At 31.2% G+C, this 15,628-nt stretch overlaps 1 protein-coding gene across 1 annotated transcript in view; it reads left to right on the plus strand.

Annotated features, from left to right (window-relative positions):
• The window catches only part of LOC134712406 (uncharacterized), a 45,159-nt gene that overhangs the window by 17,404 nt on the left and 12,127 nt on the right, over positions 1 to 15,628 (plus strand). The window contains exons 3-10 of the mRNA XM_063573918.1: positions 2,737 to 2,802; positions 3,380 to 3,445; positions 5,473 to 5,570; positions 5,961 to 6,086; positions 7,840 to 7,914; positions 9,230 to 9,338; positions 12,321 to 12,590; positions 13,472 to 13,543. Of these exons, the coding sequence (XP_063429988.1) occupies positions 2,737 to 2,802; positions 3,380 to 3,445; positions 5,473 to 5,570; positions 5,961 to 6,086; positions 7,840 to 7,914; positions 9,230 to 9,338; positions 12,321 to 12,590; positions 13,472 to 13,543 (882 nt within the window). The remainder of the gene's footprint in view (positions 1 to 2,736; positions 2,803 to 3,379; positions 3,446 to 5,472; positions 5,571 to 5,960; positions 6,087 to 7,839; positions 7,915 to 9,229; positions 9,339 to 12,320; positions 12,591 to 13,471; positions 13,544 to 15,628) is intronic.

Genomic DNA, 15,628 nt, shown 5'->3' on the forward strand with positions numbered 1-15,628 from the left:
TTTTAAGTTATCAACGCATACTTACAAAAACATAAACTCTTTATGTAACATAAAGCCTTATGAGTACAAATGTATCTTTTATTTTTATAAAACTGTTGTTGTTGACATACAAATTGTTTTACATGGTCTTATCGGGGCCTTTTATAGCTGACTATGCGGTATGGTCTTTGCTCATTGTTGAAGGCCGTACGGTGACCTATATTTGTTAATGTTTGTGTCATTTTGGTCTTTTGTGGATAGTTTTCTCATTGGCAATCATACCACATTCCCTTTTTTTATATAATGCACACACATGTAAATAGGCTAAGTTTGTAATATTAAACAAAATAGAATCCAAAACTGTATATATAACGTTTTAAGTCACATTTATTTAATAAATATACTAAAAACCATCTGCATAGTGTACTGTACATAGGTGTATGAAACAAAACATTTCTTCACCACATTACACTTATACCCTAATATTATTTGAAGTGTTCCTTTCTACAGGAAGCTTATACAAAAAAACTATTAGAGTTACACCCCTTGAGATATAAAAGCATTTTAACCGGATTTACGACAGAAAAATTGGTTATTGATCTGGGAATATACGTCAGGCGGCTGCGAAACATTGTCCGTTCATTAACATAAAAACGAGTTAAAGACTTTTTTCAAATTTTGATATGTTGTTTCTTGTGACTAAATGAAGGTCAAGTTCAATTTTCACGATTTTATCTTTTCTCGTTGTTGCGTTATTAAAATACTTATTTCTGTTCAAAGGTAAACTAAATAACTAAAACGCATATAACAAAAATATGTTGTTATTGATAGATGCGTTTCAGATATTAGTTTGTTACAAATCAAAGATATAAAGTTTGATTTTTAAGATAACAATTGGGTAGTTATCAATCACAAATATAATTGTAGTGACATATTCATTTATGTTTCCTAATTACTTTTGATTACAAGCTCTGTATATATAGCACTATATAAATATAGTTTGAAATTTACTGTTTATTATTATACATTTTGCTTTTTCCTTTCTTTTGTAAATTGTTTTAAGAATTGTGTGGTAGGTATGTTTGTTATTCTATTTAAACTACCTTTCTGACTGCTACATGTATATATATATATATATAACTCGTCTAAACATCAACCCAACACTGTTAGATCTTCAAATTTGCTTTATATATATATTTGATGAAGTGAACTCCTTTAATGAGATACTAATTTATTGTTATGGAAGGATATTTATCATTTTATTACATTGATAACTAACTTGCAGATCTATATATTAGTTTGTGACAAAGGAACGATAAGATATTTGGATCTATTAATCATATTTGAGCATTATTAGAAAATAGATATACATTGTGTCACATCATAACTTATTTTAGAGAACTATATCAAATCTAAGTTTAGAGAAGTATTTTTGCTTAATTAGTTAAACAATTGCTGTTCAAAGGGAAATAACTCAAGACCTAATATCATGAACCATATTAACGATTTGACTCAGAAGAGTATATTTATGGCAAAAACTGTTGAAATGTACCATTGATGGCAAAATATTTAAGATTATAAACAGTATGTATAACAATGCAAAGTCTTGTGTGAGACAAGGCAACTATTGTTCAAACTTTTTTAAATACAATGTTGGTGTATGCCAAGGAGAAAACCTATCTCCTGTATTGTTTGCCATTTTCTTAAATGACTTGGTCGAATGTCACATTCATATAATGGTTTAGTTTATATGAGTTTTGCACACGACTTCTTGATACTGATGAAGTCGCTGTATATTTTCGTTTATATTTGTTATTGGATGCAGATGATACTGTAATTTTAGCCGAATCGGCAGCAGAGTTACAAGCCTCATTTAATGCCATGTATTTATATTGTCAAACTTGGAAAATGCAAGTTAACATATCTCAGACAAAAGTTGCAATATTTTCAAGATCTAGACTTAACACAGATAATATGAACTTTAAATATAGTTGTGAAAGCCTCAATATTGTTACAAATTATTAACACCTTGGTATTATATTTTCATGTAAGGGTAATTTTAATGACACCAAAGCTCAAATTGTACAGCAAGCAAGAAAAGCCATGTTTATAGTTTTAAGAAAGGCAACGTATCATGTGTGGTGAAAGAGAAAAAAATTCATATACACTGTATTCTATATTGTATCAGCTTAGTAAAAGTGGTATCTACCACTCTAAATGGTTGTTAGAAATTAAAAATACTTTATATGAATGTGGATTTAATTTGATGTGGGATGATCAAGTAATTGCTAAATCTGATAATAGTAGTAAGAATGTCAAGAAATGTTTGAGTGACAAATTTATGTTGAACTAATGAACACATGTTGAACATAATGTTATGAATTCTGCAAAATGTCTTAATTACAAAATATACAAGTCTGATTTTTGTTTTGAGAAATATTTAGCTATTTTAAACCTAAATGTTGTGTCCATACTTGCTCAACTGTTCCGGGTTCGACCTCTGCATGAAAATCCGGTTTGCTATCACTCTGACAGCCTCTTGTTAGTCAGTCAAATATGTTGTCATATTGACGTACACCACATGTTGTCAGATGTAAAACTTGAAAAATGGAACAACTAAAGCCTCCAGAAACACTTAATTTGGAAGGAAATTTAACCGCAAACTATAAAGAATGGATTGAATAATTCGAACTGTATCTAACCGTAAGATTTCTATTTTATGATAGATAACCTTTGCTGTATAAATGTATTTTTCAGGGAAAAAATAAGGACTCAGCCCTGGGAGTTTTGAGTTCAAAAGAAGATGTTTACTGTATAAGAACTGTAAGATATGCATCTACAGATATAGTCAATTGTAGCAGAGTACTACAAAACGATCAACAATGAAACATCGAATACAAGAACTAAACACAAAAACAATAACACGGATGATAAACAATGATACGATGAGAAAAGAACCACAGATACAAAACGATCAACAATCTCGCATTGAGCAAAATAACTAATACAAAAAGATTTCCAATGACATATCAGATTACAACTAGAATCCTTTGGAATTACTATCACTTTTCAAAAGGTCTTATTCCAATCACTTGGATGCCACTGTACGTTAGACGAGCAACAATATTCAATTGGTGTTTTTGATAAAAACACGAAATCTAAACTTTTTTATAGGTGAACACTTTTCTTGTCAATTCCACCTTTACTCATTCTCCCAAACATTCCAACACCATCCAAGCAACCCAGGTATTCTAAACTTATCAAACTGTCACAACTGACATTTAAGTCTCTATATGAAACAGTTTTACTTACTGTTACCGATATTTCAACTTGATGTTTAATTATAATTACTGGTACGAATATTACAACTTCGTATGTCAAAAATAATTGTATTTTTCAGAAATACTTAACAGACTCAGCCCAGGTTGACTTTAAGCCAAAAGATGATTTCAACTGCATAAGAACGGTGAGATATTCCTCTACTGATATTATTATACCTTACATATTTTTCAAACAATTCTATTGGGTGAAATGTTATCACGTGACAAGGAATAATTCAGGTAATTTTTATTCAATTTCAAGGAAGGACGAATAACCCTAAAAATTTACACCAGCGGTATAACAAAACGGCAGCGTTCGCACAACACTGGAAGCTGTTAATTCGAGAAATTCGAACACAAACGTCAGTTTGTGTGTTATGTTAAACATATAGACTAGTAGGTGTTCGAAATGCCCTCCCACTGTTAGTTCGGTATAATAAAACAATTGTTTCCCGTTGAAAAGGTGAATATCCCAAATTGTCAACCCTTAAAATTCATTTCACTTCGGGCTGCACCTTCAGTGAAATAACCTTCTCGTGTTGACAATTTTGGATATTCACCTTTTCAATGGCTCATAATTGTATAATGGAAATTTTCTTGATAGTATCGTTGTTTCTTTTCTCTCAAAATTCCGATACGTTTACAATAAAATTGAGAATGGAAATGGGGAAAACAGGTATACAAGCCAAGGGATAAGGGTTTAACAAGAAAAGCAAAATAAAACAGCCTTTCTCAAATGGATTAGCGACCATAGACTAGATAAAACTACCAAACTTGAAATGAAAATACAAATATGCCCTTACCGAAACACAAGTTACAATATTTTGTCAATTGTGTTGACTAATAATTCACCAGCAATGATACCAGCGATATGATTCAAAATGCGATATAAGTTAATTTTAGAATATCGTGTCCAATATACCCTTTTAACTGACAATTTTGTAAGCCGAATAAAGAATAGATTAGGTATAAAAGTATGTAGCAAAAACAGTCGAAATTGTCTGATATGCTCAAATTTAGTTTTCAATGTACTGTTTTGAATGTATTATCGTCGTTTTTTGATTTTTTCAATGGCCTACTTTAGTTGTGTTTTATTGGATTTGTGATTTTTTTATTGCCCCATGGTATACGAAATTGTTTTAAATGATACAAGCCAAAATGAAAATTTGTTTACTTTCGAGAAGCGTTTTGTTTTTAACCGACCAACAGCCAACACTTGTGTTTTTGTTTCGGCGTTAGATTTATAGAGATGCACTCTAATCTGAGTTAACAAACTGAAAGAAAAAAGTGTGTATGATTCAAAACATCAGACTGAAAAGAGTGTGTATGATTAAAAACATCAGACTGAAAGTTCCACAGGATTCCTGCTTTTTATTAATTTCAAATTGGTTTAAAATCTGAAACAAGTAAAAGTCTCCCTTTAAATCAGTGCTCTATTACTTCTTATGACTACCTAATTAGTCTTATCATCGAATGTGTACATACTCGAGCAACACGTCGGGTGCAACATGTAGAGCAGAAACTGCTCTCACTTCCAGAGCGCGTGAGATAACCCCCTTTTTTGGTGGGTTCGTGTTGCTCAGTCTTTGGATTTTCTATTTTGTGTTTTGTAAACTGTTGTTAGTCTGTTGGTCTTTTTCATTTGCCAGGGCGTTGTCAATTTATTTCCACTAATGAGTTTCAATGTTCCTTTGGTATCTTTCGCCTCTCTCTCTTGTAAACAAACATAATTATTACAAAAATAAACTCTTTTTATCAATGGTTTTTGAAGTATTAACTTTTAGAACGATACATATTAGTAAAACGATTAACTGGTTGTAACAGCACGATGACATATCAATTTGACCGGAACATATTTTCATTTTGTAAATAACTGTACATAATTTTAATTGATATACATTTTGCCTTTTTTTTTTTTTTTTTTTTTTTTTTACATTTTGCTTGGATTGTGGGTCAGTCTTGATACTAAATATCACGATATTGGTTTATCAATGAAATGTTATAATTATTTTCCATGTTAGTACGACATACAAATGTATATTTTGGGGGATGCAAATTACAATGATTCTGTATCCAAACATATTTTGATTATTAGTAAATTGTACTTTACTTGGTTTTTTTTTTATACCTTCGTGACTTTCTTAAACCTTAGGATATATTTCAATGATTTCAGATTGAACAATACAGGACTTTTGATGGTACTTTCTTTATTCCACCTGACCATATTTTGACATCATTACCCCAAAATGTTATTGATTGTTTATATCAAAGGTAATTACAGCTAGTACATGTAAATGCAAAGGTTGATTTTTTTGTATTATTTCATTTATCAATTTATATATCGAATACTGGTTTTTTTAATTGCGTCATAAAAACAACACAATCTAATATGTTCCGTGTTGTATCAAAATCGATTGAAATTATCAGCCGAAAAAAAAACAATTGAACCGTGACACAACTTTCATTTTGTGAACCAAATACTTGTATAGAAGGGAAGCGAAATATACCAAAGGAACATTCAATTGCATAAGCAAACAAATAACCTGACAATGCCATAGCGGAAACAAAAAGACAAACAAACCACAGTTATATAAGATATTTGATCGTTTCCTTTCAATTTTTCTGTTTGTTGTTATAAACGCTTTTAACTATTCATTATAGAATAACTACAACAATACAATTTTTTTGTGGAAAACGAAGTCGACATGGATCGGTAAAGAACGGGTGGAATATATGTACAGATGGATGCTTTAAACCAAATTTTAAAACAGTTATCCATGTGATGAGGTATAAAAAGGAAAGCCATGTTTTATTAACGTAATATCATTTATCATTCCTAAGGTAATGTTTATTAAATATGTTGCTCTCTTTGCCAATGAAAAAAATCATTTAAAAAGCAGTCTGATAAAGGTTTTTCATAAGTCCTCAAGGATAAGCTAGAACCGTATAAATGTTTTTGTCGTAAAAAGGACAATAACACAAAAATATCACATGGCCTACGTGACAATACTTCTATTATTTTCAGTGACGTTTTACAAATCTTACTTCAGTAAAATTGGATGGACCTTTTACACATTTAAGTATTTCAGAAAATGTTCAGTTTAGTTTTTTTTTCTTTCATCTTCACTTGTTAAACTCTTGCCTCAAAAAGAGAAGGGGAATATATTGTGATACACAAGTCTCTCAGTCCGTCCGTTACAAGTAGGATTTATGGATGATATTTAGAGTACTACTTAACCCTATCTTTTGAAATTGTATCACAACGTGAGGAACCATAAATACAGGTAAAGTTCTATATCGATGGCTTCGGTATATCAAGAGTTATGCCATTATCTCTAAAATTGGGATTTCCTCTTTTCCTGAAGGAAATTGAACCAACCGCTTTATCCTATGTTATGAACAAATTCATGGACCATAAAAAAACAGGTCACATTCAATATAAATGCTGTTCGTTTTGGGTTGGGTTTTTTTTTTTTGGGGGGGGGGGGCATTTTCTGTTTAAGAGTTTTTCTAGACATCTATGACATCGGGATTTGTTTGGAAAAGAAAAAAATCAATGTACTCTCCAGTTCTTAAATGAATATATGATTGTTGTGTCATAAAGAGGAGTGAACTTTACAACTGAGGCTAATGTTTTGCACAATCTATATTTAATAAAGCGTATTAAATTCTATTATTATTCAGGCTTTTCAGTTTTTTGACAAATCAATAAAAATAATCTTGAATATAAAAAAGAGATTTATTCCGAGGACAAAATCACATTGATTAACGGGTCGAATGAATGATATTAACAATAGCTGTACTGAATATATGTCAATTGAACGTACTTCCCAAAAGAGCTATTATAATTTTATGGTACAATGATGATTTTTTTTATATCATACAACAATCTTACAGGAATTCTTTTTCTAACTGTCCGTCAATGAATGATTGTGTTAACGATTGTAAATATATTACACACTACACATAGTATAATACTAGTATCTAGCTGTAAGAAATACATATTTAAGGGGCCAGCTGAAGGACGCCTCCGGGTGCGGGAGTTTCTTGCTACATTGAAGACCCATAGATGGGCTTCGACTGTTTGAACAGCGGTAAACTACTGTTGCCTTTATTTGTCTGCCCTATGGTCGGGTTGTTGTCGCTTTAAAACATTCCCTATTTCCTTTCCCAATTTCATCTGATATATAGCTACGGTAACAGGAACATTAACACTCCTACTCCTGTTTGTGTTTTGATTCTGTCATGGGATTTTTATAGCTTTATTTGATTAATCAATTACTATTTCAGTTAGCAATATCTTATGAGAATAAATAATACCCATTAAGATTTTTACTCTTTTGCAATGTACTACTTTTAGTGTCCAACGTATGATCATTAAAAAAGCATTTCAATTATTATGAAAATGTTCTGATTTCTTGAGAGAAGTACATGTAAATGCTAGTTGTTAGAATTATAATTTTTAACTGTTTGAAATATAGCACGAATATATTATATTGAAAACAATGGGAAGATATAACACACTGTTTATTTTTCATAGCACAGTAAATGATTTTGAAAATATCCAGAGTATCAACATGACTTATAAGATCAACGTTCACAGCCATACACCAAGGTACATTAATACATTTTTGTTATTTAATCACTCGTCTTCATAAAAGTGTTACAATTATTAAACCTGCTTTGTATATAATTATAAAAAAAATAAACTTTAAAGAAAAGTCCTACCGTTTTCAATTCGATACGTCAATTTGTGTACCTTATACGTTCCAAGAAGTACTATAAGTCCTACCGTTTCAATTCGATACGTCAATTTGAGTACCTTATACGTCCCAAGAAGTACTATAAGTCGCTTCGACGTAGGTTATAAGTAGAACACATATCAAAAATGTTGATACATACATTATATAATTGTATTTTGAAACTTCTTACAGATAATAAGTCGAAGATATCGAAATGACTCTGTCAAAAGTGAAATAAGATATCCGAAAATAGTGTCGGTTACTACACGGTTTATTTGACAGTTATTGCGTTTCTCGAGACAATCTTTGTAGTAGGAATAGTATCAGCTATAAAATGTATACACCGTACAAATGATTGATTCACATTAAAAGGAAAATCTATTGTTTTAAAACAAAATTCATTAGATTTGACAACATTTCTGTGTCTAAACAACATGTCTGATAAATGTTTCCAGTTACTGTTCCCTTCTTTCCGAGTCGCTTTTCAGACACTGTCTATTGTATTCTAATTTGTTTTTGTCTTGTGTATGTATAAAATACTTGTCACTTATCGTTAACCAAACGACAATAAATAAATACAAATACTTTGAACTCAATGTGATATGCAGGTATTGCAAACTGCATACTATACAATGAAGATAGGTCTATCTTAATACGGGAAAAAATGTGAATATGTTAAAACCCCCTGTTGGAAAATCTACTGAATGTATTGATTGAAAACGTAAGGGTACGAGCACATCAAAATTTTACTACAACACATGTAAAAATGACACTCTTTTTATTTATAAATGCGAGGGTTACACTATTATAATAATTAAATATACATAAGAATACATTATATACTTGTTTTTTTGTAAGTTATTAAGGATAACAATTTGAAGATACCAAAATAACTCTATGACGAAGGCTATTTGATTGGCCTAAATATAAGACAACAAAATTTATAACATTCTCTTAGACAGTTGTTGACCATTCGTTTTTTATGTGTTTTGACATTTGATTTTGCCATGTGATAAGGGACTTTTCCATTTGATTTTCCGCTGAGTTCAGTATTTTTGTGATTTTACTTTGTATATTGGATTTTACTTTGTATATTACGATCTTATGTTAGTACCGTTAAACACATCTTTAGAATTTTATATATAATTATCCATATATTATCCACATATGTTTATTCATTCATTTAAGCGTAAAAAGTGGAACAGATGAAATATATGCATCAGAAAAGAGTAACAATAGAACTGTAGGTCAACCCACAAAGCTTGATGAATGGAGCTATGCAGTAAAAAGAAAATTGGTACAGTATTTTTGTCATCTTCACAAACCAAATAAAAGGAACAAAATACAGGAAAGTACTTAGCAAACACTTTTTAGATTTCTCTTATATCGGCAATTTCATCCATTGGAGCTTTTAATGAAAGACAGATATACAACCTGATTTGAGGGTAAATTATAAACTTTGAGTTTTACATAAACGTACACTGATTTATGTTCTGTGTGAAATCATAATGGAGAATACTATACTTATTAGGCTTCAAAACAAAATAATACGCGTATGGTCGGACCATCGGATCACCATTCGCCTATGGTCCAAATATTTATGTGGTCCGGAACATATAGATATAGGAAGATGTGGTGTGAGTGCCAATGAGACAACTCTCCATCCAAATAACAATTTAAAAATTAAACCATTATAGGTTAAAGTACGGCCTTCAACACGGAGCCTTGGCTCACACCGAACAACAAGCTATAAAGGGCCCCAAAATTACTAGTGTAAAACCATTCAAACGGGAAAACCAACGGTCTAATCTATATAAACAAAACGAGAAACGAGAAACACGTATATATTACATAAACAAACGACAACTACTGTACATCAGATTCCTGACTTAGGACAGGTGCAAACATTTGCAGCGGGATTAAACGTTTTAATGGGCCCAAACCTTCTCCCTTTTTCTGAAACAATAGCATAACATCACAACATATAAAAACATACGATAAAATATCAATTAGCAGACTTAACTCAATCAAAAAACGTATGATTACACAAAGAACGAATAAATTTGATCTGCGATATCTGAATACAAATGCACAGTTAATTAAAAACCAATTGTTCAGAGAACAATTGAAGGTCTTTCCATCAAAACAATGTATTTTGATATGAAAAGTTGTGAAACTAAGTTTAAAATGTCATTTCAATCGTCAAATGCTAGCTCCTAGTAAGCTGATTCCAATATTGTTTCCATACATATTTTCTTTAAATAAGGGAGATAATTTGTTACTTCCGGTTTGAAAAATGTTTCTTCCGATTATATTTGAATATTTACTTGACACTGATTCCAAAAATATCTGGTTCTATATACTTTTATATTAATAAAGTACAAAAAATAGCTACTTCCGGTTTACAAAAGGTCATATACATGTATTGGTTAAATTATTTCCTTAACATTTAAATTCAAGAATCTCGTTTTATTAGACTTTTTATAAGGATTATGTTATCCCTGAGAGTTTGTGAAATGTTTGGGTATTGGTTTGTGTACACGATAATACGTAGTGTCTCCCGAAGCAGTAACAGTTTTTGAATCACATGTGAATGCTTATGATATAAACAGATTATTCGCTGATTTAGTGAAAATCAACTTAAAATTTAGATATTAATATTAAACAATATCAATTGATTAACTAATTTATTGATTGATAGATAAGGAAATCATTTGAAAAAATGCTCCGACCATCTGATACAAAGTTGACCTTAGAAGAATTAAAAAAAGACACACAACAGTTTACAAAACACAACATCAAAAAACTAAAGACTAAGCACTAAGAACTACACCAAAAACCGTTGATCTTAGATGCTCCGTAAGGGCAATGAAATGTACTCTTCATGTGTCACCATCGTGCAGTTCAGGCTGCAAGTACAAACCCAATGAGAAGTCTTGTTCTGAAGGTCACATTCGAAGAAAAGAGTTCCGGATTGTAGTAACGACACTTGATTCTTCATCTGTGAAACAGATCTTTCATACCAACCAAATCGGAATGGCGTGAGTAAATAAAGGCAACAGTAGTATACCGCTGTTCGAACATTTTCGAATGGATATTTTTATCTTAACCACTTGGAACTTTTGTTTTAAAAAAAATTCTGAAGCATCAACCCTATATGAAGTAAATCGTAATAGGAAATGCAAGCGATTGAAAGTCGTTTCAACTGCAGAAATATACTCTGTATGCAGGCGTTGTTGGAATTTTGAAACATAGAAAAGGAAAATTCACAATCGGAAGTAGAAATCATCTCTTTTCTCGATTATTAGTTCTCAACCCACCCTCAATGTCAATTTCTAGATGTAAATCAAGATGTGATGCAGACTATTATGTATCTTTGATAGCATTTATTTGATTTTGGCTGAAAAAGATTCGTTGAACATAGTCACCAAACTTTGAATTATTTTTAAGGGGACATTTTCCTTATCAAATAAAGTGAAGTTTTATTATCTGTTCCTCCAAAAGACAAACTTCTTGTAACGACGTTGGTCACTCTCTTTCATTAAGCAAATCAGGACCAAATCTTAGATTAGAACGGGTAATACTTGTTAAAAAAGTAGAGAAGTCAAATGTTATAGAAAAAAGTAAATTAATAAAACGGAAAGTCCTATATCAAATAGCAAAGAAAAAAAGGCCAAACACTTCAAACGAATGGGAAATGAATATAATATTTCTGACTTGATACAAACATTTACCTAATATGTATAGTTTTTTAGTACTTGTATATCAATCTGATTCACGCTGACAAAGTAAGTAGTTGCACAATAACTTTGATGATTGGCTGTAAGCGCTGATCAATTGATGGATGTTGATAATTTTGAAAGAGGTTTCTTAGAGCACTTGGAAAAGCCCATAATATAACTTTGTTTGTAAGGACACTTATGCAATTTAGGTATTCAATACAGTGAAAGACGATCTAGTTTGTATTTGTTTGCTTTAAAGTCAAAGGAAATATACCTAAGTTTATTCAGGATTTTCACCTTTGTGATTGCCGTGTGGGTTCATGTTGAGTTTCCTAGTGAATTGTTCATTTTCTAATTCCTTTATTAAGCAGTTTATATAATGTGATTTACACATGGAAACGTTTTTAAAAATTAAAAAAAACATTGGCATGCTTCAAACATAATGGTGTTCTTTTGCAAAAGGTTTCAAAAAATATTATATCCTTTTGTCTGTTCAGTTTTTATCTGATGTTTTTTGCTTAACTGTTAAATGTACATGCTTATTTCACTATTTATAGAATGGCCAGGGTATACTAATTATTGATGTTGGCAACCTTACTGAGAGAGTTGTTGATCACGTGATAAAGAGTGGAATGCTTAATGAAATACAACAGCTATCTATTCGGATTAGTTATGGAGATCCTAAATCTGGAATCAAGTATTTGTCAGCACTTAAACAATTGAGAAAGCTGTTTGAAGCAGGGTTTAGAATATACTGGTCGAGACCAGAATGGTTCGGTATTCTTTCGAATAACAAGAACAGAACAAGCTGTGTCTATCTTGATATGGTATGTTAAAAACGACAACCGTTTGCATCTTTCCTTTCTTGTTTGAAAATCTTATACATACCTATCACAACCCTAACTGAAGCTGGTATCTAAAGTTATCTTTGTCATTTTGTTGGTTCGAACGTCTACATCAACCTATTAAAAGAATCATTGGTGATATATTTTCATTGTAAATAATAAGTTTTTAAATGAAGTCAGTGCTGTGAGTTTGCAAATCATCTCACAGACAAAGGTAAAGACATTTTTATCTGTCAATTTGAGGTTTATGTATTTGGCTTTTCGAAATATTCTTCTAGAGCATACCAGATAGAAGTCACTAGTTGTCATAAGCACTAACAAATGTCGTTATATTATTATATGATATTACATTGCTAGTTTACTATAAATTGTTCTGGTAGTGAAATTCACGCCTCGAAGGTTACATCTGGCTGGTATTCATTTATTCAGGTTTGGCAAAAGTTTAAAATTCAAAATTCAAAATTTATGTAACTATTGTGGCACTCAGGTTGTAACTCTCAAAGTTATGTTGACCTTAGATTATTTATGTTGTTCTGCTCTTATTTCTGCAGATTTTGGTGTTTTAAAGTGTATATTGGATTCGCGTTCTTAACTTATTCGGGGAATTTTATAAAATTTATTTCCAAAACTTTTGTTGATTGCAGTGTAATGTATCCAACCACAAATCATATCAAATGATCAAAAGTATTTTGGTGTTAAGAAACAAATCGATCAACAATATTACAGTGTACTTCATTTTTACAGAATCAAACAATCATATTTTTTAATTATCTACAGCTTGTAATGTTTTATCATTTAGAAATGTATTTGTATCATAGTAATTGAGGTTTTATAAAATTATATTAACTCCATTAATTTATTAGGTTTACAATGTATGTAGAGGTTTACTAAAGTCGACAGGTCTAAATAAGGAGTATAGTATACAGCAAATAATAGTAAGTACCACGTCCAATGATAAGTTTAAATTGTTACAAGCATGCTGTTTGACCGCTGAATTAAACATAAATGTAACAGCATAATAAGAAGTTACAGGATAGAATAGTTGAACGCAAAATTTAATAACATGTAGTAGCCAGTAGTTTGAGAAATGAGAAAATTGCAATTTCGTAAGAAGTATCAGTTTGCGTTAAAGTATGAAATCAAAGGCCGTGTTCATATTGACCGAAACTCGGTGTTGTGTTAGTGTAACTCACACATAAACTAAACATCATTACGTTCTCATTTATAAAACTCAATGTTTACATGTAGTGTAAATCATGTTTTGTCTACAGGCAGTCGATAGTCGATGTAGGCCTTGTGTAGGTTAAGTGTACACAAAACTAGGCATTCAGAAATTTAAATTTCCCATGTGTATTTAAAAAAGAAGCGATTTCTATATAAAATTGATACTTATAATAGCACTAATTAATAAAGTTCTTTGCAGAAATATTTTTCTGAACTTTATATATTTATTTGTTATAAAAAAAAAATAGGTAGCCTTATCAACCCCTTATCAAGACAAACAAAACTCATCCATCATCATTGCCGAACACATAATTCCTTTGAAAAGGTCTTCCCGAATCGACTGGACGTACACACTGACAGAAATATTTGCCACTGGTCTTTACTCAAACAACGATTCACTCATAAATGCATTACTGAAAAAGGGTGAGGCTAATTGTTTGTTTGTGCAGTATCTCAAGTCCGTCAAAATACAGTTAGAAAAACCATAACCCCCTCCTTTTGCTAGATATTCCATGGAGAAAAAATACCATTTGAAACAAACAGAAAAGATAGAAATGTAGTGATCCTTAACATCGCAATTCTATTTCTTCGTCTGGTCTGTAAGCAAGCTGATGCAGCCTACGTTTTTAATGCGTAATCGAGACATCTAAGTCAGATTTTTTTCTCGGACAAAAGTTTATATTTATTTATTTTTTCTATGGTACCAATTCTATATTTGACACTATAATGTATGGGCAAACTTTGGATTCAGAACATTTGTTCATTCTAATCATCTGTATGATCCGATTTTTTTTAAATCAAATTGTGGTAAAATCGACCCCCTTTTTTTAAAGTCAAATGGTCGTTCCCTAACTGCTAGAAAAGTTGTTCGAAAATTTGAATTCTGTTCTACGTATTGAATATTTAAATGACATATAGTTTACAAGTGTGAACAAAACTTATGTACAGGTAGCTAAACAATATGTATATATGTGAACACATCTAATGTGAAACTAGTGTGCATTACATTAAACCAAATGTAAACATGTTTACTCTACACATCATTTGGTGTGAACACGGCCAAAGACTCTGTAATTCTATAATTCTTAACTATTTGAAAAAAAAAGTAATTTAACAAAAGTCACCACCGTCCATTTTGACCCCTCCCCCCCTCCCAGTGCCTTTAGTCAGTTTTTTTTTGTGATATCTACTTTTCGTGGCTCTGTACGTATACTTCCCATCATTGCGGTATTGTGCTATGGTAAATTTTTGAATTATCTTGTTTTTATATTTGCTACTGTGCTATATGTGAAAGTCTTTTTGTGATTTTGTTAATCCGTTATTTGTGTTATTGGTCTATGGTAAATTCTTGTATTCTTTCATTTTCACTAATGTTTATTATCACTGAACTAGTATATATTTGTTTGGGGGCCAGCTGAAGAACGCCTCCGGGTGTGGGAATTTCTCGCTTCATTGAAGACCTGTAGGTGACCTTCTGCTGTTGTGGGTTTTTTTTTTCTTTGGTCGGGTTGTTGTCTCTTTGACACATTCCCCATTTCCATTTTGAATTCTATATGTCGTCTTGTGTTTCTTTGGGTCTTCTGTATACGAAACGCGCGTCTTGCGCAAACACAAAATTTCAATATTGGTATCTATGATGAGTTTATTTGTTACATATTTATTTGTTTTATAGGGATTAAGATAATAACACAATGTTGGCTGCTGTAACTTTTTACTTTTTTACCTATTATGTCTGCTTGTTTTGTTCACACATAGTTGTCATTATAATGGCATTTTATACGGCTGTCATCAGGGTT

Source organism: Mytilus trossulus, chromosome 3, assembly GCF_036588685.1.
Source record: "Mytilus trossulus isolate FHL-02 chromosome 3, PNRI_Mtr1.1.1.hap1, whole genome shotgun sequence".
NCBI classification, from domain to species: domain Eukaryota; kingdom Metazoa; phylum Mollusca; class Bivalvia; order Mytilida; family Mytilidae; genus Mytilus; species Mytilus trossulus.